Source organism: Oryzias latipes, chromosome 24 (assembly GCF_053564925.1).
Source record: "Oryzias latipes strain Hd-rR chromosome 24, Olatipes_Hd-rR_3.1".
In the NCBI taxonomy this organism is placed as follows: domain Eukaryota; kingdom Metazoa; phylum Chordata; class Actinopteri; order Beloniformes; family Adrianichthyidae; genus Oryzias; species Oryzias latipes.
In genome coordinates this window covers 3,773,213-3,798,310 of record NC_136260.1, presented here as the reverse complement: position 1 = coordinate 3,798,310, position 25,098 = coordinate 3,773,213, and the positions used below count along the sequence as shown (strand labels likewise).

The 25,098-nt window shown below is 42.2% G+C and overlaps 1 protein-coding gene across 2 annotated transcripts; it reads right to left on the bottom strand.

Moving 5' to 3' along the window:
- Positions 1–24,445, bottom strand: dse (dermatan sulfate epimerase). Of its 2 annotated transcripts, XM_078942785.1 has the most exons (7): positions 24,427–24,445; positions 24,227–24,344; positions 20,803–21,257; positions 16,931–17,184; positions 8,608–8,847; positions 5,717–5,924; positions 1–5,389 (listed from the first exon to the last, which is right to left on the bottom strand). In XM_078942785.1, exons 3-7 carry the CDS (start codon positions 21,216–21,218, stop codon positions 3,643–3,645), a joined length of 2,865 nt encoding a protein of 954 aa, XP_078798911.1. In that variant the 5' UTR covers positions 21,219–21,257; positions 24,227–24,344; positions 24,427–24,445; the 3' UTR covers positions 1–3,642. The 2 variants fall into 2 exon arrangements, with proteins under 2 accessions (XP_078798911.1, XP_020570105.1); XM_020714446.2 differs by lacking the exon at positions 24,427–24,445 and having other exon boundaries at positions 20,807–21,257.
- Between the last annotated feature and the right edge of the window lie 653 nt (positions 24,446–25,098).

The window sequence follows — 25,098 nt, the reverse complement described above, 5'->3', positions numbered from 1 at the left end:
TGTCTCCCAAAGCAGAGTTTTTATTCCAACAATGAAAAGTGCAACAGTGGTGCCTGATGCTTCATGAAGCTTTGGCGCAATCTCAATAAAAACTTGAGGCCCACCCAGCGTAGTTTTTACAGAACAAAATAATTATTTTTCAACTGCTCCAGATTCACAATGATTTGAATAAGAACATACCCAGAAACACAATTTTTCACCTAATTTTCTTTCTCCTCTTAAGACCCAAGCAAATATTTAAGCCGACCCTCTAAACATGTAGTCACAGGAGTCTAGTTAAGCAGAATTAACTACTGTGGTAGTATAACCTAAAATGTGATGTCCACGCTGATGCCACGTCCTAAGAGGTTTCTTCATCAGAGAAATGCCACAAGAACACATTAAAACACCAAGAACACAATTTTCATCTGAGTGGGTTTTTACAGTAATGTTTAGAATAAGCAACAAGTTAGCCTTTAAAGAAAAGCTCTAAGACGGGCTGATCATCAACATTAACCATGAATTTAAGACTCAACTGTTGTGTCTTCAGTGATGTAAAGTATCAGTGTCCAGAACCAGTCTCAGAGACCTTTTCATGTGATGAAAATTATGAATGCACACCTATGTATAGTCATTTTATTCATGGACAATATAAAAAGAGACAAAAAATATATACATATTCATCTTGCTTTAACATATTAACATTTGTGATTGTCTCCGTGATCTACAGAACAGACACCATCAGATGAGGTGATGGGGTTTCAGTGGCTGAACTTTAGACACTGAGGTCCCTGTAAACTATTCTCCAGAAAGTTTTAATGTAAACCATGATCTGGCTTTACCTCAACTCACTGCCAAGGATCATTTGTGTTATCCTGGACAAGCACTAAATTTGAGGATTTGAGCAAAAAAAGGCCACTCTTCCAAGGACAAGTTGAGATTTAAATGGCGTATGCCTCTTCTTTCACACTTTGTCTCCCTCAGACTGCTAAGACAAACAATATTGGTGTTTGCCTTCTGCATGAAAAGACCCCAAACTGGGTGAAAAAACAAAATACTTTGTTAGAATTTGTGGGATTAAGTATTTCAAACTTCCTTTTAAAAACATTTTTATTTTATTTAATCTGAATTAAAAACATGAAGTTCAAAATTCAGCCTTGAAAGTAAAGATGAAATTTGTATTTTTAAAATGTAATTCCCAAATGTAATTCCCAAATTGAATGTAGGTCACTGGGAAAGGATGCGAAAAGGAGATTGTATGGGGTGTGGTGGTGCCTGCAGCGTTATATGGGGCTGAAACATGGAGTCTGAAAGTGGCGGAAAAGAGGAAGCTGAATGTAGTTGAGATGAGATGTTTGAGGAGTATGTGTGGTGTGACGCGTATGGATCGTGTGAGAAATGAAGTTATCCGAGAGACAACTGGTGTGATGCGAGAGTTGGCTGATAGAGCAGAGCAAAAGGCATTGGGATGGTTTGGACATGTTGAAAGAATGGAAAGGGAGCGATTGGTGAAAAAGGTATCATCTGATGTGAGTGGAGTGAGAATGAGAGGAAGACCGCGAATGGGATGGACAGGGGGTGTAAAAAGAGCGTTGAATGCAAGAGGGATGACTGTGGTGGAGGGGAGAGCGGCTGCTCAGGACAGGGATGGGTGGAGAGAGTTTGTGTATGAATGAATGGATGGGTGTGGTAGAGGTCTGGTCTTGGGATGAAGCGGCAAGGGGAAGCCAGCCTCGGCTGAGGCCCTGCTGTGGAGGTGCCCACACTGGGCTGTGCAGCTGACCCTGGTGCAGTGTGGTGTGGCTTAGACCAGGCCTTAGACCAGTCTCACACCCACACACGCACACACTGAAGGAGGAGGGTTTGGGGAAGAGAAGGAGGGAGGTAAGAATGTGTGCCCTGTCTAGGCTAACCCACTTTGTTTGGACACAGCCTGGGTATATAGATAGATAAATAGAATTCCCAATACAAGAAGCAGACATCAACTCAAAGCATGACAGCTGGTCTCATTGGTGCTGAGGTTTCATTCAATTCTTTCAGATCCACATCATGTCTGAACATCGACTGTCTCAGAGAACTAAACCAGTAAATACCTTACCCCCCAACTCCAACCCAATCAAGTCAATCCAGGCACCGTTTTTCCCAATATGGACAAATCCATGTTGGAGCCAATATTTGTCAAATGTGTAACGTTGTACGTGGGGGCCAGCGGACACATACTTTTGAGGCATCTGATTTGTCACTTATAACTTCAATGACTGGATCTACAGAAAAAAGTACCACAAAAAAAATAGGATTATCAAGAACATGTTTTTTGAAAAAAAGGTATTAAGACCAAGAAAGGTCATTCTGAACAATAAAATAGTCAACAATAACAGCTGTTTATTTCACTATAAAAGTCTACGGGATTTTGGCTTTTTGGAGCCAGTAGGTACTTCCTGTTTGGAACGCCGGGGGAGGGGAAGGTCACTCAGTCCAGTTCTCATATACAGTAAATACTTCTGACACAAAAATGACCCAATTTTTTTGTTTTCTTAGCAAAAAACAAGCAAGCCATCTTTAGAAAATTGAAATAAACAACTTAACCAGCTCTTTCTGGTCATAACTCAAGTTAGACCCAAAAAAACATTTTTACAAACACAATAATGATCAAAGCTGCAAGTAAACCCAAAGACTGAAAGACAAGCTGCAATCTCATGACGGATGAGAAGCCTTTTCCTTAGGAAAAAGTCCCTATACTTCATGCTTTTGATTTTACTTTTTCATTGTCAAAAATATTACAGAAAAATCAGTTTTTTCTGTAGAAACATATTCAAAGCTCTGTGGTAAAAAATCTAAGAAAAGAAAAAGCAGCTTGGTCTTAAATGCTGTCACTTCCCTCATGGATGAACACTGCAAAAAGAAGGCCCTTAAAAATAAGTCCAAAATAAATAAGCAAAACATCTGCTAAGGAAAATGGTCTTTTATTTTAAGAAAAAAACATTTTAGTCACTAAGACGTATTTTCTCTGAGATCATTTTGCAATTGAAAATCTTTCTTTATAAGATTATTTTTCTTGCAAAACAGGAAATAAGACACATTTCCTTGAAACAAGTATTTTTAGTTTTTTAAGTAGGGATGGGTTGATATTTTATTCGCCGATACCGATAAACGATATTTCCCCTGCAGCTGTGGCTGACAGCCGATATTTGCCAATACTGATATAAAGGTGTCAGGAATAACCCAAAGTTTAGATTTCCTTCTTGTTTTTCTTATTACAAATGCACTTTTCTTTTGCTATACAATCACATTGTACTGGAACTTTTTGAAATACAAAAAGGGATCACATAGGAACAAGTATCTCTTTAAAACTTTGCCAGTGCTTGGGATCCATGAGGAACAAGTATCCATCTCAAAAATAAAAATGTATCTGAAAATATAGATTTTTTTAATATCAGACGGATAACGCTAAACTGAAATTATGCAAATATCTGCAGATACCGATACTGGCACAAATATGTCGTCATCCCTATTTTTAAGTTTCAGTTTTTGCAGTGCGTCCTGTTTACTTCAACATGTGTTTTGAACAGTGGCCATACCGCTCTTCCATCAAGCCTTACTCAAAGACACTGGTGAGGTGGAGTCAGTGTAATGCACATCCTTGGAGAGCAGATTCTCCTGGTGTTAGCACTGTGTGTGGGAGCAGGAGGAGTAGAGGTACAGCAGGATGAAGCAGTCAATCAGAAGGATGGTGTAGAAGCACCTTTGTGTGTGCAGGCTGCGGCCCCTCTGGAACCGGGTGAGCAGCACTGCCAGCAGAAGGAAGAAGGTGGTGGTGTTCAACAGGAGGAAGAGTCTAATGTAGGAGGCTGTGCTGGACAGACCCTCACTCCCAGTTGTGGCCACCATATGAACCTCCTTGAATCTGCGACCTTTGACAAAGCCCCCCTTTCTGTTCTTGCGGCCTTCTACATAATCCATGAAAGCCCGTGAGTCTGCGTCTCCTTCCTCTGGGCTGTATTCATACGTACGCTTTGAAGTCCTCTGCCTCTGTTTTTTTTCATTCACCTCAACCTGAGCAAAAATATCAGGCATGTTCTCAGACAGCTTCTCCCCAAAGCTCATCTTTTTATCCCATTTACTTTTGCTTTGCTTTTTGGACATGGCAAACATCTTCTCGATGACCTCTTCCGTCTTCTTCTTGTCAGAAAAGTGCAAGAGGCGCTCTGCAGTTTTACGAAAGCTGGCGCTGTTGAGGACCCGCCCAAGGATGTGCCTCTCCATTTGCTGGAAGACAGGTTTGACATGCTGGAGGTTGTCCTCCACCACGTTGACGTATTCTTCTACTTCCTGGGGTGAACTGTCTGGTACAGCTGCTGCCCTTTCAAATACAATCTTCTTTTGGTCCATCAGAACCATGGCAAATAAAGGCTTAGTGATGACCTCTCCGGTCAGCAGGTAGATAGTGTAGGTGTGGTCCTTAGTGGTGAGGTAAACATCCACCCTCTGGTTGTCCCCACGTAAGCTGAAACTCTGTACGTCCATGTCAGGTCCGAAGAAAATGTAGGCGATCCTTGTGTGAGGGTACCTTAATGGCATTGTGACGTTCACATAGTTGGAGCCAATATATGGGTACCCTCGAGGATAATTCCAATAGCCTACCACCCCTTTGCTGCTGCTACTTGTGTCATCCATCCAAAACATCTTATATTTAAGCCCTCCGTGCGACACAAATGCTCCATAAATGTCATCTACCTTCATACCATGGAAAGGCAGGTCTGTGTTGTGGAAGAAGGCACTCATTGCTCTGGCTGGGCTCTCTGGCTCCAGGTGGATGTGGTCAACCAACAGCAGGAGCTGTGGATGAAGCAGGAGCAAATTCCTTTGGAAGTTCCGGATCTTCAGATCCGGGCTGTAAGCTGAATGTCCCTCGCCTCGGATGAAGATCATTCCTTTTCTTTCCATAGCAGCTTCCACTGTGCCCTGGGCATCTGCTGCGAGACCCGCCTTGTACTTTAACCACTTGGAATCACAGGCCTCTGTGACCTGGCCAGCCCAAGGGGTGAAGCAGCTCCCTGAGAGGCCCGAGCTGAACAACAGAACATTGTTAAGCAGAGAGTACTTGGGGCCGTACAGCGCCTCCGTGATGAATGGGACACCGTTGGGTGCAAAAGTGAAACTGTTCTGGTCAGGGTGCTCATGGCCAGCATTAAAGTTCCTCCAACCTTTGATCCACTCCTTGTACTTGTTATTATGAACAATATTAAATATGGCACGTCCTCCTAGTTTTCCAGATTTGAAGGACAGAAAGGAGTGGTTGGAGTCTGCAGGCAAAGCACTGCCGTAGGTAACAACGCCCCAGTCCTCAAAGTAATGAAGCTGAGGAGTTCCATAGTCTGAAGGAGGTTTAGGGATCAGGCCTGGATCATACCTGCAGAACCATGAGAAGCAAACATTAGAAGGGCAGAGCATGAACCAAAGCAAAAACAGGACTCCCCTTGATCATAGGGCTTTTTGGATGTGGAGGTCAAAACCTTTGGCTGATGAATTCCAACATGGCAGCGACTAGATATGAAATAGTTTTCAAGTCAAGCTGAGGACTCGTCATAAATTGGAAACAGCAACACTGAACAACAGTTTTCCTGATTCAATGACCAATACAAAAGCAACCCGACAGAAGAATTAAGATAACTGTAATCAGATTCAAAAAGCGTTCACCAAACCAACGCAGAGGAATGGCTGGACAGACACAGCTTACCAGATGAACTCTGTGTGAAGTGTGCACCATCGCTGGCCTTTTCCCGCCTGGCCCGGCCCTTCCACCACTCTGTTCTGATGAATCAGCTCTGCCAGCCAGTTTCCACTTCCATTACGCAACACATAGCGGTCCAAGAAGACCAGCTGGCTCTCTGGACCGTAAAACCAGTTGTAGTTGGAATCGGCAATGGCCACAGTCCTCTGAAAGCCTGTTCAGATGGTGAAAATGCAGGCAGCATAATGTCAGAGTAGACACACACCAAACCTTCTAACAGAGTTTTTAAATGAATGCAAACTTTTCATGCCCCAAAAGCACAGGCTCCCTCCATATAATACAAAGAGATGTTTTGTAAAGTAAAACCACAAAATACGGTCGTCTTACATTAATAACGGAACTGCGGTGTCAAGAGATCTTTAATACAGGAAATACTTTGAATTCTTTCAATTCAGCTGCTTTCCATATGCAATAGAAGAGTTTGGGGTATTGAGACACTCAGGGAGAATCTCTGGATCCAGTACTAGGAGTTTCCCTCCTAACTTTTAGGAGGGGCCTGGCAGAAGAGACCAGTTAGAAGCAAAGGTGGGCGGGTGGTGGTGGGGTCTTTCGGGGCTACAGCAGGTTCAAGTTTCAACAACTAGTTCAAGAACAAATATTTGAATGTAAAAAAACACACAAACCTCTCCCTCATCAATAAATTGAAAATGTGTTGTGATTCTTGAGCATTTTGGTTTGGTGCTGCAAAAAATGAAACACTGGAAAGAAATGAGTGCTATGGAGAAGGTTCTGTGAAGCACTAGTTTCCATTATGTCAAGAGAACAGATTCTGTTTTTCTTTTTCTTTCTGGAAATGTCCCACCTCTTTAGTGCTGGTTTGGTCTGCATTTTTGCTCTAACATTTGTCTTCTGGTTGTAATTTTTGGGTATCTTTGGACTCTTCATAGTTTGTAACATGTGGATGGTTTATGATAAGATCATTTGGATTTTCTCTCAACAACATCTGGGTATTTTTGGCCGTCTTCCCTTTTTTTTTTTTTTTTTTTTGCAGTATTTCCTTCCCAACGCTGGTTTTTATGTGTCTAAATGGCCCGGGGCGCGTTTTATAATGAAGAATAATTTGAAGCAAACATAAAGGCCAGTAATAGACATCAACAAACTGCATCGTCTTTAGGTCTAATGCAGGGGTGAGCAAACTACGGCCCGGGGGCCATTTATTAAACTATTTAATCTGGCCCGCCAAACTGGAATAATTAATATTGTTAACCCTTATTAATGTGCCTTTTTCCTTGTAATTCTGGTTTTTCGCCATTGATTGTGCTCTGTAAATCAATTGACCTTTGTTTAGCAGCAGAAAGCTATTCAGCATTTACATTGCATCTGAAGATTTGTTTATTTTCTGATTGATGTGTGTTTTCTGAGTCATTTTTCCGATCATTCCAACACCACATGAACACAGCATTTCTCTAAAGGCCCGTTCACACCGGGACGAATTTCGCCCGCGATTTTAGCTGACGTTTAACGCCTTGTGACTAAACAAAGGGCATCAATGAGAGTGTGCACACCGACGCGAAAAAAAACGCCACGCGTCCAAAAAAAAAAAAAAACGCCTCGTGTTCGTTTTCTTTTTTGACGCCTCGCGTCGAAATCTATTCGACCAATGAGAATGGCGCTTTTGCACACGTGTCTGGAGCTTCTGAAGTTACAGTAAAACACAACTTGGGGGCGCTCAAACACAAAACTGCCTTGCTGAGCTCACATACCAGCGAAGAAGATAGACGCCAAGTAGCGTCTACACTGCCGCGAAGAAATAATGACGGACATTCTAAAACATCCCCGAACCAAGCACCAGTTGGAGCTACTGGTGCTTGAAATATTCATGTTTTCTTTGTATTATTCTGACTAGCGCGTAAATACTTGCTCTCTTCTTCATAGTAAAAAGCGACTTTAAGAAGCGTAAAGTTGCGCAGCGCCACCTTGTGTACAGGAGTATTTCTGTTTACATTAAGCGCCATCTAATGTCAGGGAAGGAAATTGCATGTTCGCTCGGCTCATCGTCAGCGAAAATCGCCTGGGTGTGAACACAGAAAACGTGGCGAAAAACGCTGGCGAATAACGCCTGGCGAATATTCGTCCCGGTGTGTACGGGCCTTAAGGGACATCAACCTATTGGTGTAATTGTAATTGGTGTAAAGGCCATGGTTTTGAAATAAAAACTCAAAAAAGTTCTGTTTAACATTACATACAGTATATTAATTTTCTATCACAATTAAAGCATGTTTATATCCAGATTCTGTTTTTCTTTCTCTTATGAGTTGGATTACCAAAACACTCCACCAACCAGCTCCTGGTTTGGCTCTTCTGTTAAATTTTATAACCTTTTGTGGCCCACGAGTAAAAAACGTTTGCCCACCCCTGGTCTAATGGGAGCAATTTTTGAACTAAACTCCCCCGTTCTGGGTAAAACATGCCTGTGTTGTTCGAGTTAGCAGGAAGCCGTCAGCACTGAGCTGCGACATGTCAGAGACTGACCCAGAGGCCCTTCCCCCTACTGCTGCCCTCTCCCTGACCCGAGGACAACATTTCTTTCAGGAGACCTCAGATCCCTGCAGGTCTCAGCACAGCTGAGGATAATCACTCCATGCATGCATAACCCATACAAGCACCGGGTTCAAACTCCACTGCTATATAGAAGCCTGAGTCTTTTTTTACCCTGTTAGGTTCGGGTAGAACACAGCGTGGCAAGAACAATCTGGAAGTGTCCACAATTAACAGTCCTTTGCAAACTGTTGACATGTTCTGCATTTTGTTGCCTTAACACGTAAATTTCCGCTGAAAAGAAAGGCCTTAATACTCATAACTTTGCAAACACACCATTCAGAGTGGGTGGTAGTTACCGGGGAGGATGGTCCTGTAGAGGAAAGCAAAGTGTTGAAGCAGCCAGGGGTGACTAAAGTGGCCGATGGCAAAGTGGCGCTGTACCAGAAACATGTACTGGAAAAGAGAGCGGGTGGTGTAGGTCCCATAGGCCACGCCCTCATAGAGCGAGCCATCCGTCACATCCTGCAGCAGAACCATGAACTTCTCCATGATGGACAAAACTTGTTTGGTCCACAAGTATGCCTCCTGAAGGTAACCTGGAAGACAGAAGCAGGAGTTGGGTTAATCTTTCTTAAAAGGGCATTCTATTCAAAATTAACCAAGTTAAAAGGATCGTGTCATTTGAACAAGTTTTATTTTGAAATTATTAAGAGAGTAGAACTGTCAACCATTATGTCCTCTGGGACAGGTTGAAACACTGGGTCGGGGTTTCTGGATCTGCTCTAAACTGGTTCTCCTCATATCTGACTGGTAGATCCTTTTTCTGTAGCATCTTCTAAACTCAAGTCCTCTGGATCCCTCACCTCTGGTGTACCACAAGGGTCTGTTTTGGGTCCTCTCTGGTTCATTTTATATCTGCTGCCTTTGCAGCATATTTTAAGCTTCATTAAGTCTTTGAAACATCAGGATGTTTTTAAATTCAGATTTTATGCAGATTAATCCTTGAATGATGATTGCTCATTTTCTCCAACTAAATTAAGCTAAAACTGAGGTCCTCTTCTGTGCTCCTGACAATTGCCTCCCTCGATGATCGTCCAGGGGCTTGGTCCACCTGTTTCCTTACTGTGAGGAACCTCAGGGTAACTCTAGACCCAGTTTTATCTCACATTGGGTCACTTGTTCGTTCTTGCTTTTATCATTTCAAAATCATTGTCAAACTAAGTCCAGTTGTGTCCCATTCTGAGATGGAGATGCTCATCCATGCTTTTATTTCTTCTCATCCTAATTATTGCAACTCCATCTTCGCATGTCTAAGTAAAAAATATCTCGAACAGCTGCAGGTGGTCCAGAACGCTGCTGCAAGACTTTGAACCATATTTTTCAAGTTTTCACACTTCACCCCGTTGCTAATCCAGCTGCACTGGCTCCCCATTTGTTTCACAGTGCATTTTAAAATCCTGATTTTAATAGACAAAGCTCTTAACAACCAAGCACCAGTCTATGTAATAGAGCTTGTGCAGCCCTTCAGGTCCCTGAAATCATGTGACCATGGTCTGCTGGTTGTTAAGAGAACACGGTTAAAGACTAAAGGTGACAGAGCCTTTGCAGCAGTGGCTCCATCGCTCTGGAACTCCTTTCCTCTCAACCTCAGAACTGCAGACTCAGTGTTTTCTTTTAAAAAGCAGCTAAAAACAGCTTTTTTAATTGCTTTTTCCTAATTCTCTTTTTGCTTTTGTGTGTTTTACTTAGTGTTTTATTGTAAAGCAGTTTGTGATTTTTATCTTGAAAGGTGCTATACAAAAAAAGTTTTATTATTATTATTATTATATTATTATGTGAAGAAAAAGACGAGACAAAGCAGTGTTGTTTTTGTAGTGAGGTGTACTCATGAGCCAGCAGTATCTAAGGTTATTCATCACACAATAAACCTTCAGGTCATTGATTTAAAGACCTCTCCATACAGTGGCTTAACATCTTTTGCTTTGACTTTGTAACAAGTCAAAGATTCCTTTTCCAAACCTTTTGCTCTAAGGTGCAGTAACACAAGAGTAAAACTGGGAAATAAAGAACTATAGGGAACTTTCAATAAAATTGTTGGAAACTATTCTGTATATCAACAACAATCAAAACCCAAAGGAACCAACACAGAGCAGCCAACACAAAGGAGAAAAAGACAAAACATTGATAACATCTTTCTTATTTGCCAAACAAAAGGTTGGATGTTTAGGGGCCTTATTATTATGACGGAAATGATGGAGGACATGTATAAAAAAAAGTAAGATTAAAACTGCATTTCTGAGAATTTTTTTTATTCAAATCGTTGCGGATTAGAAGATGAAAAAAAGGCAGTTTAAGAAAGATTGAGGTAAAGTAGAACATATTCTGGGTGGTCACAATCTCCCTGCTCTGTTCCATTCTGATGTCAGACAAAGAGATCCACGTTTGTATTTGTTTTTCTCGCCTGAGCTGGAATCTGGATTAAAATTGTATGACTGGATGGCTCTGATATTGCTCACCATTATTGTTGTACTGCTAATGTTAGGTTGGAGTTGTGAGGGGCTGTCAGCTATTAGGAGAGTGTATAAACAAAGGGATGATGGGAAATTGGTGAAAGCCTACTTCCACATCAAAAGTCCCGCCCACAACTCAGACAACCCAACTCAGAGGTGATTTTCTGATGAACTGCAGAAACACTGTTCTAGAAGACGACACAGGTTTTTGGATCTTGGCTAAAAACAGCATCATCATAATTATAAGACCACTGGGAACGCTTTGAAAATATATAAAAAGATGAACAGAGTGGGACTTTAAACAAACCGTGAGGATAAGTGAGACTGAAATAGGTGAGACGCAGGCATGTTGTACGATTTGTTTTAAACCCCATATCCTGTTCACTGCACAAGAAGCCCGTTAGTGCTGTTTAACTGATAACTGTGTGCCCTATGTGCACCCTGTGCATGCAGCCTGAGTACCGTAATTTCCGGGCTATAGAGCGCACCTGATTACAAGCCGCACCCATTACATTTTTAAAGGATAAACCATTTTGTACATACATAAGCTGCACCTGTCTATAAGCTGCATGTCCCCACATTGAAACATGTTTGTAGATTGAGGATGTGTATGTGCTGAAACCACACGTGTGTGTAAGAAAGAGGAGGGAGCGCGTGCAGCACAAGAGGGAGGCCATCACTCACTCTTGCTCTCATGCTCATTCCTCTTACACACACAGCGAGCTGACACACATACATTGGTGGACAAAATTGTTGGTACCTATCAGTTACAGTTTTTCTCAGTCGCTTTAGTACAATTCTCAGATCAGAATTGAAGTTTGCAAATACGTGTGTGCATTTCTCAAAACAATTTGTTCAAACAGCAAAACACTATGGATTTCTTGCAAAAGCCTGTAACTTGCTCAAAATCTTTAGTTCATCTCTGAAAACTGAGTCTTCATGTCATAGAACATGTCAGTGCCATCAGAATGTCAAGTCCTTGTGTCATTGTCTACGAACAAGATAGTCAAATGACTTAGTCATGTTGTCAATATAACTGTGTTCTTTAGAGGGAGGTTCTGATGTAAACTATGGCTAAAGTTTGGATGACAATTATTGTAAAATGTAAGTTACACCTTTTTTGTTTGATTGCAAGAGACTGGACAAGATTCACATTTACACTTTTATTGTTCATATTGTAATTTGTTGACAGACCATGTCATGCCAACATAGAAAAAAACCCCACTGCAAACAGTAACACAAAGGGAAAAAAAGATAGGACAATATTCTGTCCAACAGTACAGGCAGTGCAGTAGGAATTGGTGTGGTCTTCCTACACCTCTTGTCGTTCCTGTATGTTAGGCCACAAATTCTCATCCACATCACAGAGAATATCCTCTCTTGCAACGCAGCAAAATATGTTTGTCACATTATGACAACTTGGTCAACCATTTTGCAGTTAATGACTTATACGATGAACTAATGACTAGGTGTTTTGAGGAGTAAGACTATTGCAAAGTGAACTATATAATACATTTTGATCAACATGACATAAACAATTGATAATGTAGCAAAGAGCAGATAATTGTACATAATCATTTGCATGGATGTACCAAAGCAATTGCAACTTGTTCAAAGAAGTGAGAAACTGCTAATATGATGTGCACAAGTGACATCATGATGTGAAGATTGAACAAATAGTTTTGGGAATTTCATTCTGATCTGAGAATGGTACTAAAGCGTCTGAGAAAAACTGTAAAGAAAGAAAGTCCACAATGCTCACTGAAATGACTTGAAACGTTCAAAAGTAACAATAAAATTAAAATTTTTTGAAAATTAAATAATCAAGATCAGCCATTACTTTTGAGTTGTTGATTAACAGAATTATAAAAAAAAAACTACTAAAACAGGGCTGGATAAGATTGATGGTTCCCATAACACAATATTTTGTTGCACAACCTTTTGAGGCAATCACTGCAATGAAACGGTTTCTGTATTTGTCTATGAGCCTTCTGCACCTGTCCACAGGTATTTTGGCCCCCTCCTCATGAGCAAACTGCTCCAGTTGTCTCAGGTTTGACAGGTGTCTTCTCCAAATGGCATGTTTCAGCTTCTTCCACAGATGTTCAATGGGATTCAGATCTGGGCTCATAAAGGCCACTTCAGGATAGTCCAACGATTTTCTCTGAGCCATTCTTGGGGGTTTCTGGCTGTGTGTTTTGGATTGTTGTCCTGTTGGAAGACCCATGACCTGCGACTGAGACCAAGCTTTCTGACACTAGGCAGCACATTTCTACCCAGAATGCCTTGATAATCTGGAGATTTCATTTGACACCCGTACATCATAAGTGCGTGTAACTTACGTTATCCTTATGAATACTTCACAATACACTTAGTACACACATGACGTCCCTTGAGATGACCATACGAGGCTCAAGAGTACTGCAAGACACACCTGCACTTCTGTTGAGATACAGCCCCTCCTGTCTATGACCCTCCACAGGCCCAGAAAACCCAAAAACCTGCACCACCCCTGGCTGGATACACGTGAATAACGGGCATAACCAATGATTTATTAGAATGACAACATCTATGGAAAACCTCTCAACAGAACTACAAAAACAAGACATAACTGACATCACTCAGAATAGTACCTAAATTTATGTCCAATTTCAAACACAAATTATCGGGTGTTACAAAAGCCACCCTCATTAACTCACCTGGTTACCACATGAGTACCATCCATCACTGCTTATTGGCATTTGAGTTGTGGAAGTTGAAATCCAGGTGAACGAGTAAATCTGAAGCAAATCTTTTAAAGGAAAAACAAAAAGGAAACCTCACTCTGTTGTTTTTCTGTATAAAGTTGATTTCTGTTCAGTTTAGACCCCTGTAGCTCAGTGAGTTCTGTCACAGAGTTATCATCCTTTACCCACTGGAATCTGGCAAACCTCCCACATATTTCCAAACATGGACCTGTGGCAAAAAAAAAAACATCACACAGTTGTGCCACGCTGCTCTGTACATACTCCCCCTGTGGCACACACACAGGGTTTACTATGAGAACAGGCAAACACATAAACACTACAACCACAGTTCATTGAGGAATCTCAGGACGGCCGACACCCACTCTGGGGAGCCATTCCCCGGCTGCCGTGAGCCCCTCATTGATTGGTTTGAGCCTGGAAACCACAGAGCAGCCCGTCCAGTCCGGTGATGTGAACTCTGCACACACAAACACCACTTCTACACAAATGGAACAACCATAATGAGTGCCTGTTTTGAGTCGCCTCTATCAGGCTAAGACGCTTTCTTCAAAGTTTCAAGTTTTGGTATACATTTTAGCAGTTCCATGGAGAGAAATCCTCTAACTGGATCCTTCAGCCAACTTCAGCTAGCTCACTGAGGTGAATGCCAAAAACATGGACAGCTGGCTGCTGATGGCAGCATTCAGGAACTCAGTAAGGAGCACTGGAGAAGGCAGCTGACAGAATCAAGAACATCCACTTTCTGCTCCGGGACCCAGTCTCAAAAGGAGGCAGAACAACACAATTATATTCTAAAGTAATGCAAAAAGTCCACAAAGAGTCGAGCTTTAAAGGAAGCCCCTCCCTGGAAACCCCCAGTTAGCCATCAGTCAATGTGGGACTAAAACTTTCCAGTAAATCCAGACTAATGAAATTCCCTCTGTTGAGCTGTGTTATTCTTTGTATGCAGCTTTTAGCTCCTGCACAGGTTTTCACACAGAGAGAGCTGCCCCCTTTGTAAGTTTCAAATTAAAAGGACACAACGCTAAAGTTTCAAATATAAGAGCAACGAGAAAAATGTTCCCAAATGAAAGTCACACTAATCTTCACACAGAGTTCACTGAGTTTTAACAGAAAATCCCAAAAGTGGAAGTTCGTTAACGTCCCACTCCAACATTCCCAGTGGTCTTCATTTAAGGAACCTGCAGTTTCTAGGACATAGTTTCTGCAGAGCACCAGGAGTTCATCAGAAACAGCCCCTCACAACCCCAAGCTAACATTGCTGGTGCAAAAAAAAAAAACTATCCTGGCTTAAAGTTTAGAGCCAGATTATAACTCAGAAGAGGAAAACAAAGGCGTACATGAATCTATGGCTGTGTCCAAATTCCCACCCTAACCCCTAACTACTAAAAAATGATGTAGTGCCCTTGATTTTAACAGCAATTCGGAGACCACGCACACTAGCTTTCTTTTCCGAACGGTGAATATGACGTCAACGAATTCACGAAGTGAAAATCTAATTGATACAAGCATTTTACAACAATTTTTAATGAACATATTGTGTTTTGATGATGAAAACGATAATGGTTTCTTAAAAAATACATTTAAATACATTTTTTCGCAGAAATTGTTCAAACGCAATGAACTGTGGTCTTTATTCCCCATTCCAGTGAGCATCGATATGGATTGGGCGGCAGTGGCTCAAGCGGTTGAACAGGTCGTCCAATGAACAAAGTGACATCGGTTCGATGTGGTTGTGTCCTTGGGCAAGACACTTCACCCTCCCTTACTCCAGCATGGCTCCACTGGTGTGTGAATATGTATGAATGTCCCGGTGATGGTCAGAGGGGCCATTGGCGTGAACTGGCAGCCTCTGTCAGTCTGCCCCAGGGCAGCTGTGGGTACATCAGTAGGTGACCAGACGGTGTTGAGCATATGACCCCGATATTACGCTCACTTCACTGGCTGCCTGTGTCTTTTAGAATTTCTTTTAAGATTCTACTTTTGGTTTTTAATTGTCTGAATGGTCTGGCACCTCAGTATCTTTCTGAGCTTTTGCATGTTTATCGTCCATGTCGAGTCCTAAGGTCTGAAGATCAAATGCTTTTAGTGGTTCCCAGGACTCAGCTTGTGACTCGGGGAGACAGAGCCTTTTCAGGTGCAGGTCCTAAACTCTGGAATGCTCTCCCCTATTCTGTAAGGTCTGCCAGAACTGTCAGTAATTTTAAGACTCTTTTAAAAACACATCTTTTTACTCAGGCTTTTAACTCCAGTGAGCGTATCTAGTGGGACTTGTTCATTTTATTAATTTAATTCTGTTATTGTTTTTATTGTTTTATTGCTTTTATTGTTCAATTGATTTTATTGTTTTATTGTGATTGTTTCTTTATTGCATCATATTGTTTGTGATTTTATTGGATTTTATGTTAAGCACTTTGGTTGCCTTGGCCTTTATAAGTGCTATACAAATAATAAATTGATTGATGGATTGAGTAGTTACCATCACCAAGTATGAATGAGGAGTGAATAAATAATGGACACATTGGAAGAACTTTGAGCGTCTGGAAAAGCGCAGATAAATCTATTTCATTACTATCATTTGATATACACTGATTTTTTGCAGAGACTTCTGGGAAATTTCTAGGTCACTCGATTTTGGAATTGTAGATCTGGACAGCACTACAAAATGCACATATAGTGGACTTTGTAGTTAGTGAGTAGTGAAGGAATTTGTCTGCAAGTGGATGCATCGGAATGGAGCCTTGCTGATGGCCCCGCCCAGCATATTTTCTACTTCTCAAATACAAATAAAATATAAAATATATATCTTAAAACAAGCAAGAAAATCGTGTAGAAGATCTTTCGATTTTTGCTGGGACTGCAACTGAAAAATCCAAAAACATCAAAGCCAAACAGATATTTCAAAGCGATGTTTTTTTCTTGTTTTGCCATTTTTAAATTAAACACAGATTGTGGAGCTCTGAAGGCAAATGTTTAACTTTATTAGCAATTGATCATTTGTATATAAATGCTCCAAGACACAATTACTGTTGTGTGTATCACTTTAGTTTCCATTATTACCTGCAGAAATAAGAATTAAAAAACATTTGAGAAAAGACAGATAACTGACTAAGCCACTAGTTAGCATCCATATGATCTGATTTCATGCTGCGCCTCTGAGCTTTTATTTGTCGTTAAAGTTACAGTAAAGGCAGGTTTTTTTATAACCATTTCTGTCTTCTAGATTAATTTATTCTCTAACACGGCAGGCACACAATAAACTGAAACCTCCCTAGAACTATTTTTGCAACAAACATCATCGGCTGTGTCTCAGATTTCTTCAGGTGTTGGACACGCTGGACCAGGTTATCAAAGACTGGTTATTTAGGAAGAAAAGGGAAAGCTAGCATTGTATTTGAAATAAATGAAGCTCAGGTGCTTACCTTGAGACATGTAAACCAGACTTCCTGTTAACAGAGCCACGCAGTTGGTGGGCTGATGGTTGTGCAGGTATTGAAACCCCCACCCTCGAACGTAGGACTTCTCATACATGAGGCGTGAAGCATTGCCGATGACCTGCAGGAAACGCTCCTGTTGGTCCTTGTTTAGGTACTCGTGCAGGAAGTCGTATGCTGTGGCGAAGCCCACCAAAGAGTGCGCCAGGGGAACCTCGTCCCACGGGGCGTCCTTGACCAACCTGCAACACACAACAAGGTTCAGTGGACAAGTGCAAACAGAACAACCTTTGGAATGAAAAGAAAAAACACTAAAAAATAGAACACAAGTCCAAAAAGAACCATAAATGAAAGAGCCATCCTCATGGCAGTCTTTCTCTAACTCAACACAGTTCAAACTCAAAGACTGCAGAATCTCAGGACAGCCATGTGTTCAGTCATGAAACGGAGAGCACCTCCATAAACACTATGCTGAGTTTAAGCAAAAGGAAAGTGGAGCAGAAACTGCAGAGATCAAACGGTAAGGCATGAGTGGTAGAGATCAAAGTGAGAGTTTCATCAAGATCCCAGGAGATGAGGAGTCACAACAGTGGAGTGGTTTAAAAACAGTGCAATCTGTCTGAGAACCAAGTGTTTCTTTTCTGAAAACAGAACCTTGTTTAATCTGAGAAGTCATAAACCACGTCTAATGTACAAAAATACTTTTTTTCCTATCAAATGAAAACTACATTCATAAGAATTGCGGTCACGACTCAGACATTTTCTCCAGAACCTTCAGCTTTTCTGCCGTCAGGTGATGCACAGTAAACCTCTGAACAGGTCCCAGTATCAACTCCCAGCTCCTGGTTCTACAAACGGCTACAGCCACAGAATTACAAGAGGTGATTTTGGAATTTAAACATTTGTGAACAAGTAGTGAGTTTGATGTGAAGTTGCCAGATTTTTATCATTCCAACAACCCATACAGTAACCAGACAATGGATCTATCTAATTCTCATTTATTGCTGTGGAACACAGTTTTTAACTGACTACTGTTTCCAATCTTGCCTTTAATCCAGATCTTTATACCAATTGAATAAAAATTAAAAGATGTTGTTAAGATCAATAAGATTGTTATTTTTTGCTTTTGCACACTAGTTAAGACTGGTGACAACAATAATCTTTTAGATGTGTAATCAGCCAGAGGACCAGACAGAAGAAGAGTTGTGGAAACACGGCGCCATAAGACAGAAACATCAGCAGACTGAAACAGAAACAAGTTTCTGCTGCTGCACATTAATCTGTATCCAAACTATCTTTGGTCTGTCTTTTAACTTTGAGGAGACTGGAGTGGAAAACCGTCAAGCTATTCTCCGACTCCTCAGCTGATGATGCACGGTCAACATCATGTCAGAGCTGGAAATGGAAAAATGTTCAATTCCATGCGGGGATGAGTGAAAGACTGAGCAAAGGTTGAAATCATGACAGAGACTGAAAAACTTTATCTGAACAAGCCATTACTCTAAAATCAAAGTGTTAAGCTTGTAAATCAAACCAAAACTCATCATAAACAACTGTGTATTCAGTAGAGTCGGAAGAGAGCCCCGCTGTCTTAAACCAGATCTCAACCTGGCAAAATACTAGAAAAGGGGTTTCAAAAAGGGCATTGTGTGTGCTTCACCACTGTTCCAAATGCACACGTTAGATAGCTGTTGGGAAAACGTTTGATCTAGTGTCAGAGCTGTTCATTAAGAGAATGAGTTACAGGTTGTTTCTCAGAGGCAAAGTTACTATACAGTGAAGTGTGGCTTTGCAGCTTATGCAAGGTTTTGGTACGTAAAAACAAATCTATGACCAGAGCGTCAGAGCAAAGCTCCAACAGTCCAGTGAAAGTGGAGGCTCCAGTCTGACCTGGATGGTGTCATGATATGAATAACTCCAGCTGTTCAGAAACCAGAGTCTGCATTCCTCACTGAACTGAAGTAACACTTTAAAGAGGAGAGGTGCAAGAATCCTCTGCAGTACAAGAGATGGTCAAATGAAAAATCTTATCACGTTGATGCGTTTTTCTTTTCATAATAGATCTCCGAACAGCACAGTAAGAAGGTCCTGGTTCAAATCCCACGTGGATTCTTTCGGTGTAGAGTTTGCATGTTCTTCCTGGGCACGTGTGGGTTTTCCTCCCACAGACCAAAAACATGCTTCATAGGTCATTTGACGACTCTAAAGTGAATGTGACTTTGTGTGGTTGTTTGTCTCTATGTTGTTCAATGATGGACTGGTAACGGTGTAGCCTGCCTTTGCCCAATAGTACCTGGGCAGGCTTCAGCAACCCTGTAACCCCCAAAAGGAATCAAGCAGGTCTAGAATATGGATGGACATATTCACAAACAGGATCTCAGTAATGCTTACAGACCAAAGAACATAGGGCCAAATGTAGTTTTGTGAGCGGAAGAGTCCTGCTCATCACATGAACCTGAGATGTTTGTTGTTTTACGCAGATATGATCACATACGTACACCACAACTGTTTTCCCATTCCTAAAGTCGACTGTTGAAGTATGAGCGGGGGTCACCTCAGGGTTATAGATACATTAGCTGAGTGATCCCGCAGCCGTTCAGCCACAATCCTAGAGTTTGTGATAAAAAGCATCTGATTAAATCTTGGGGCTGAAAAATAGTAGCTTTTTTTCTGTTTTTTTTTTTTTTTTACACAAGTTCTCCGGATGCCCTCACCACACCCACAGCTGGTCACCTGGATCAGGTGTGTCTAGTCAGTCAGACAATGCAAGGGTTTTGTGGAAAAGCAGGACTGCAGCTTTTGACTCCAACTCCTGGAGAGGGGAGAACAGCAACCTGGTCTTCATTAGTGCCCACTCCCTCGGTCTCTAGTGCATGTAAACACTCTTGGTCGTTGTATGTAGATTAAAGGTGTATAAAAAGAGTGTTTGCTAGGTTTTCCATAATCAGTTAGCTTTAACTACTTTTACAGAGTTCCATGAACCACTGAGGAACTCTACAAAAAAATGCACTCAGACAGAAAAGTTTTCCAGCCGTCATTTCCTCTCAGGGCATCTTCATTGCAAACCTCTAACATTTCCATTGCTGTCATCTCCTGCACGTGGGTGCTGCTGAGTTAGCCCAGTGGGCTGCACCACATCATTCAACAAACAGTAAAAAAAACAGGAGCTCTCCAAGAACATGATGAAGGCCCAGCAAGAAACGGAGGCATTCTGTCCTGCTGTCAGAACAGAAACTGCCAGATGTGCACACATGTCCGCACAGCTCTGCTCATTTTTTCACTGTAAGATAGATGTTTCACCCCAAGTCAAACCACAAAGTGCACAAAGGCAGCTTGTAGTAGCCTGCACTGACCAACAGCTACTCATCCTCCTCAAAACTGAGCTCAGAGTTCAGTGGAAACAGGAGAACACAAAAAGCCTCACAGCTAGTGTGAAGGGAGTTTTCTGGGGGGCTGTGAGGCCTTAGAAGGTTCTGGAAGCCGTCAGATCAGTGTAGACCTCATTATCATCAGCTCACCTGGTGCCTTAAACTCTCTGAGCTGTTCTGCTCACATCTGAGGATTTCATTTCCTCTCCCTGAGGCCAGAGGGGGGAGGGCACGCTCAGAAAACAGCTGCTAAACATATTTCCTGAGGTAAAGGCTTATCGGGTCACAACATTTGAACTAGAGTTCTGCCCATGAGCCTGCGTGGGTCAGACGGAACGGAGGTGGAGGATTTAAGTGAGCAGCTGATGGAACACGAAGATATCAGGAACCATCTGCAGACGCTGCCCTTCCCTTTACAGTGGAGCTATAGTCAAAACAATATGTTATTTCCATAAATCCTAATGATAAAATAATAAAAGACACAAAATCTACCAACTAGGCTGCGCCGCCATCCTCTCCATGTAGTCCTTGGCCAGGTGGAGGGCCCCGGCCCGATGCGGATACAGCAGGCAGAACATGGATAACACGCCCAGGTTGTTCCCGTACACCTCATTCCAGCGGGCGCTGAACTCGACGGGGCTCCAGGGGGGCAGGTACTCCTCTGGGTGCTCCAGCATGGCTTCCCCAGCTTCACGGATCCTTCGGGCCATGTCACGGTGACTTCCTGCTGCGGCGTACTGCAGCTCCTCCACGTCGCCTCTACTGAAATACAGCATGGGATGACCATCGTAGTTGCCTCCCATGAAGGGAATTCCCCCGCTGGGGTCTACTTCAGCTGGGGAAGCCGGAACCAGCAGTGCCCACAGTATAAAGAAGGCTGTGGGCGCCCCACGGGTGTGGGCTCTCATGGTCTCATCAGAGATGGCTGCAGCATTTCCTGATTTCAGCTGGAAGGAAGAAAAGAGAAGAGGGTTTGGAAAAGGATTTGGAGGAGGCAGCCAGTTTCTGCCCCGTCTTTTCTTACAAAAGCCCCACATTCCTCCAATAATGAGAAGCAGCTGTGGGCCTGATGATGCAGTATTCCATGCTGATGCAGACCATTGGGGAGCGATAGAGCCACTGTCGTTACAGCTCCAGCTCCCATTTCTGCCACATACACAAAAAACTCCACATTTTATGAATGATGTTTAACCAATTTCAAATTCATATGTAACTCGAGCGGCAGGTAACATTTCAATGAGATGGAAAAACTTGTTTTTTGATAATAAAGTTGGGACTTCTGTCTTGCAAAAAGAATAATTCAATGACCAAATTAAGTTACAAACATGATAAAATAGTATTATCATGATAATAAAACAATTCTGCTGCAAATGCGTGTCAAATGTGCAGCACGTACAATAATACATCTTAAAAACAAAGCAAATGTATGCAAGAAAGTGAGTAAATTAACCTGATTTAAAATGTTGTTTTGCAACCCTCAAATTACAGAACATTCTTTCAGAGCTCTGATCTATGAGTGACCTTAAACCCTCACTGCCAAAATATTGAAATCCAAACAGGTCCAGCCATGTTCTGTGGGAGCCTTGGTTCTGAAGCCGGGCTGCTGCGACAACTTTTAGTTGGGACTTGAAGGACGCCAGACCGAAAGAGGTGGAAACTGTAGTCGCTGAGCCGTCAACTGATTCAACTCCTGAAGGTAGTTTGACCATCGACCTCGTGAGGAGGTGCATTCCTCTGTGCTCAACACGGGGGTGGGGGTGCGGGGGTTCAGAGTGAGCAAACATTTGGTGTGGAGTATTTTTCTGTGGGAAATCTCCTTAAAAAGATCTAGAAGAGGCACTGGTAACCTTTTTTTAGCATATACAAGCTCATCACAGCTCAACTTTATATGTGCGTCCAAGTGTTTAATGAAGAAAGAAAACGCTTTGATCGCATTAAATCTACAGTAAAGTACTGAAATAAAAGGATTTGGAAAAAGATTAGCAACATTAAAATACAAAACAAAATTTGTTGTTCAAAAAACCCAACACTGTGTCACACAACCTTTCAAGTATATTCATATCCTTCGTGAACTTAGGTAGTACTTTTGTTTTCAAACTAAGATATTTTTTCCCCTTAATATTAATGTGTGTGCGTATGTATGTATATGTATATATATATATATATATAAAGTGGGGTGTCGAATAGGCCAAACGCAAGGCAGCAACTCAATACATTTAGGCATGTGGATATGGTGAAGTCGATCTGCTGCAGTTCAAACCGAGCATCAGAATGGAGAAGAAAGGGGATTGAAGGGACTTTGAACATGGATGTTGGTGCCAGACGGGCTGGTCTGAGGATTAGAGAAACTGCTGATTTACTGGGATTTTCACCCACAACCATCTCTAGGGTTTACAGAGAATGGTTCAAAGAAGAGAAAATATACAGTGAGCTGCAGTTCTGTGGACGGAAATGCCTTGTTGAGGCCAGAGGTCAGACTGGTCCCAGCTGATACGAAGACAACAGGAACTCAAAGAACCACTGGTTACAAGCGAGGTCTGCAGAAGAGCATCTCTGAACCGCATCTCAACACGTCCAACCTGGAGGCAGATGGACTACAGCAGCAGAAGACCACACCAGGTCAGCTAAGAACAAGAAACTGAGACAACAATTCCCACAGACTCACCAAAACTGGAGAATAGAAGAAAAGTCTCCATTTCTGCTGCCACATTCGGATGGTCGGGTCAGAATTTGGCATCAACAACATGAAAGCATGAATCCATCCTGCCTTGTTTCAACACTTCAGGCCGGTGGTGGGGGTAATTTTCTTAGCAACTGCATTATGCTTTCATGTCAATATGAACCAAAGTCTCTGACAAATGTTTCCAGAACCTTGTTGAATCTCTGCCACCAAGGATTAAGGCAGTTCTGAAGGCAAAAGGGGGTCCAACCGGTACTAGCAAGGTGTCCCTAATAAAGGGACAGTGAGTGTAAAAATAGCTAAAATTCTGTATTTTGAGTATTCATGACTAAAGTACCTGTTTTTAGGCTTGTTTGTCTTACATGTAGTAATAATAAGATATCAGCCAAGTAGCATGCTTACTCCGTCACTGTAGTTGAGGTGATGCCTTAAAGGTTTTCTGTTCTGAACTGATGTCTTTGTGAACAGGTCCAGGTCTTCTAGGTTAAGGAGAATTTTCAGATGAAAGTGTGATGTGTTTTTACTTAAATGGGAAAAAGACATTTGTTTAAACTCAAACGATTTGTTTGGATCTTCTTCTGTTACTGGTCTGCGCCCTACCTCAGCCTGGAACATTTACGCATCTGTGCGCAAACACAACCCTCCGCGTAAAGTTTCAGGTTTCCTCTTTGGTTTTTGGTTCTTCCTGATAGGATTCAGTCATCGCTGAGACTCCAGCTGATTTGGTTTGATCAAAGTCCCTGGCAGAAGAAAACAGGGGGACTGTTTGGAGACGGTGCGCCATGTGTGAGGGGCTGAACGCACGGTGTCATAAAACCGGAAAACCAAAGCATTTCGTCTTTTTACGCTCGGGTCAAATTGGTCCAAAATACATTTCAAAACCGAACAAAAATGGACCTGGATGGAACCTCAACGTGCTTCAATTGAGGGGGATTTCTGAATTCAGGGGATCTGCAATCCGGAGTTCAGCATTACTGTCATTTTCAGACTCTTCCTAAGTTCCACTGTCTGTGTGAGAAAAACCTGGTTCTGTGATGGTTCTGAGTGAGAAACGAGATTCTGCCTCAGAAGCAATAAACCCCTTACAGAAAAGTTTTCCTTCTGTAAACCTTTTCCGCATCTTTTTACTCAAATTAAAAGTTCGATAAGAAAAGTTTCTCCCTCCAAGTCAACTGTTCTCCCTTATGACTGCATTGATTGATCAGAAACACGCACGCGCACAGCCGCAACATTTACCTGTTACGAGCGCCGCTCCCAAACGCGCGCTGCGGCCTCCGCGGCCCTCATCCCGCACGGTCACCGCCTCAGGAGACCCTCAGTCCGGTTAGGAGAAGACTGTCTCCGAAAAGACCCGCTGAGGAGGCAGCAGAGCAGCCGTGAGGAGGGGCGCGGGGGGAGGGCCTAAAGGGGCCTGATGAAGGCTGATCCTCCTCCACCTCCTGCTGCTGAGAGGCTCCACACTGCTGCACCACTGTATGCGTCCTGTTTAGTGCAGGATTCTGGACTTCTCATCCAAGATGACATCTACAGCCCGTCATCCAACCTTTGCTGTCTGCAGTCACGGAATGTTAAAAACATCTGCAAAAATGTACATAAACTGATCCATAAAGAAAAGAAAAGATCCATAAGGAAATGTACAAACGTTTCACGAAGATTGAGCTAATGTATAGAACTTTGTCTTTTAAATAGTTGTTTTCCCTTAGCAAAAAGTAGTACACTTGATATTTTTTTTATTAAGTATATTTGACTGTAAGTATAACAAGTATACTATAGATAGACCATGTACTGTCCAGGTAGGAGGTACACTAACTGACTACTTCTTCAGACTAATTCGGAACATTTTAAGGTTAACAAATAAATAAAAGTCAAATTCAAGTATACTGCCTAACTTTTAGGGTGTATTCAGACTGGAAAAGTCTGTTGCGCTTGGTCTGTGTCATAGACTGTGAATAAAGATGGACGAAGCGGGTGTGACATCACCCATTCAAGATTTCTTACCACCAGATCCAGCGAAATGAAGCCAATTCAGTGACTATTTTTCCGCATTACGGGCGCCACCATTTGGACCCAAAGTCCGTCTGAGTCAATTGTTTCTAGGGCAACTACTG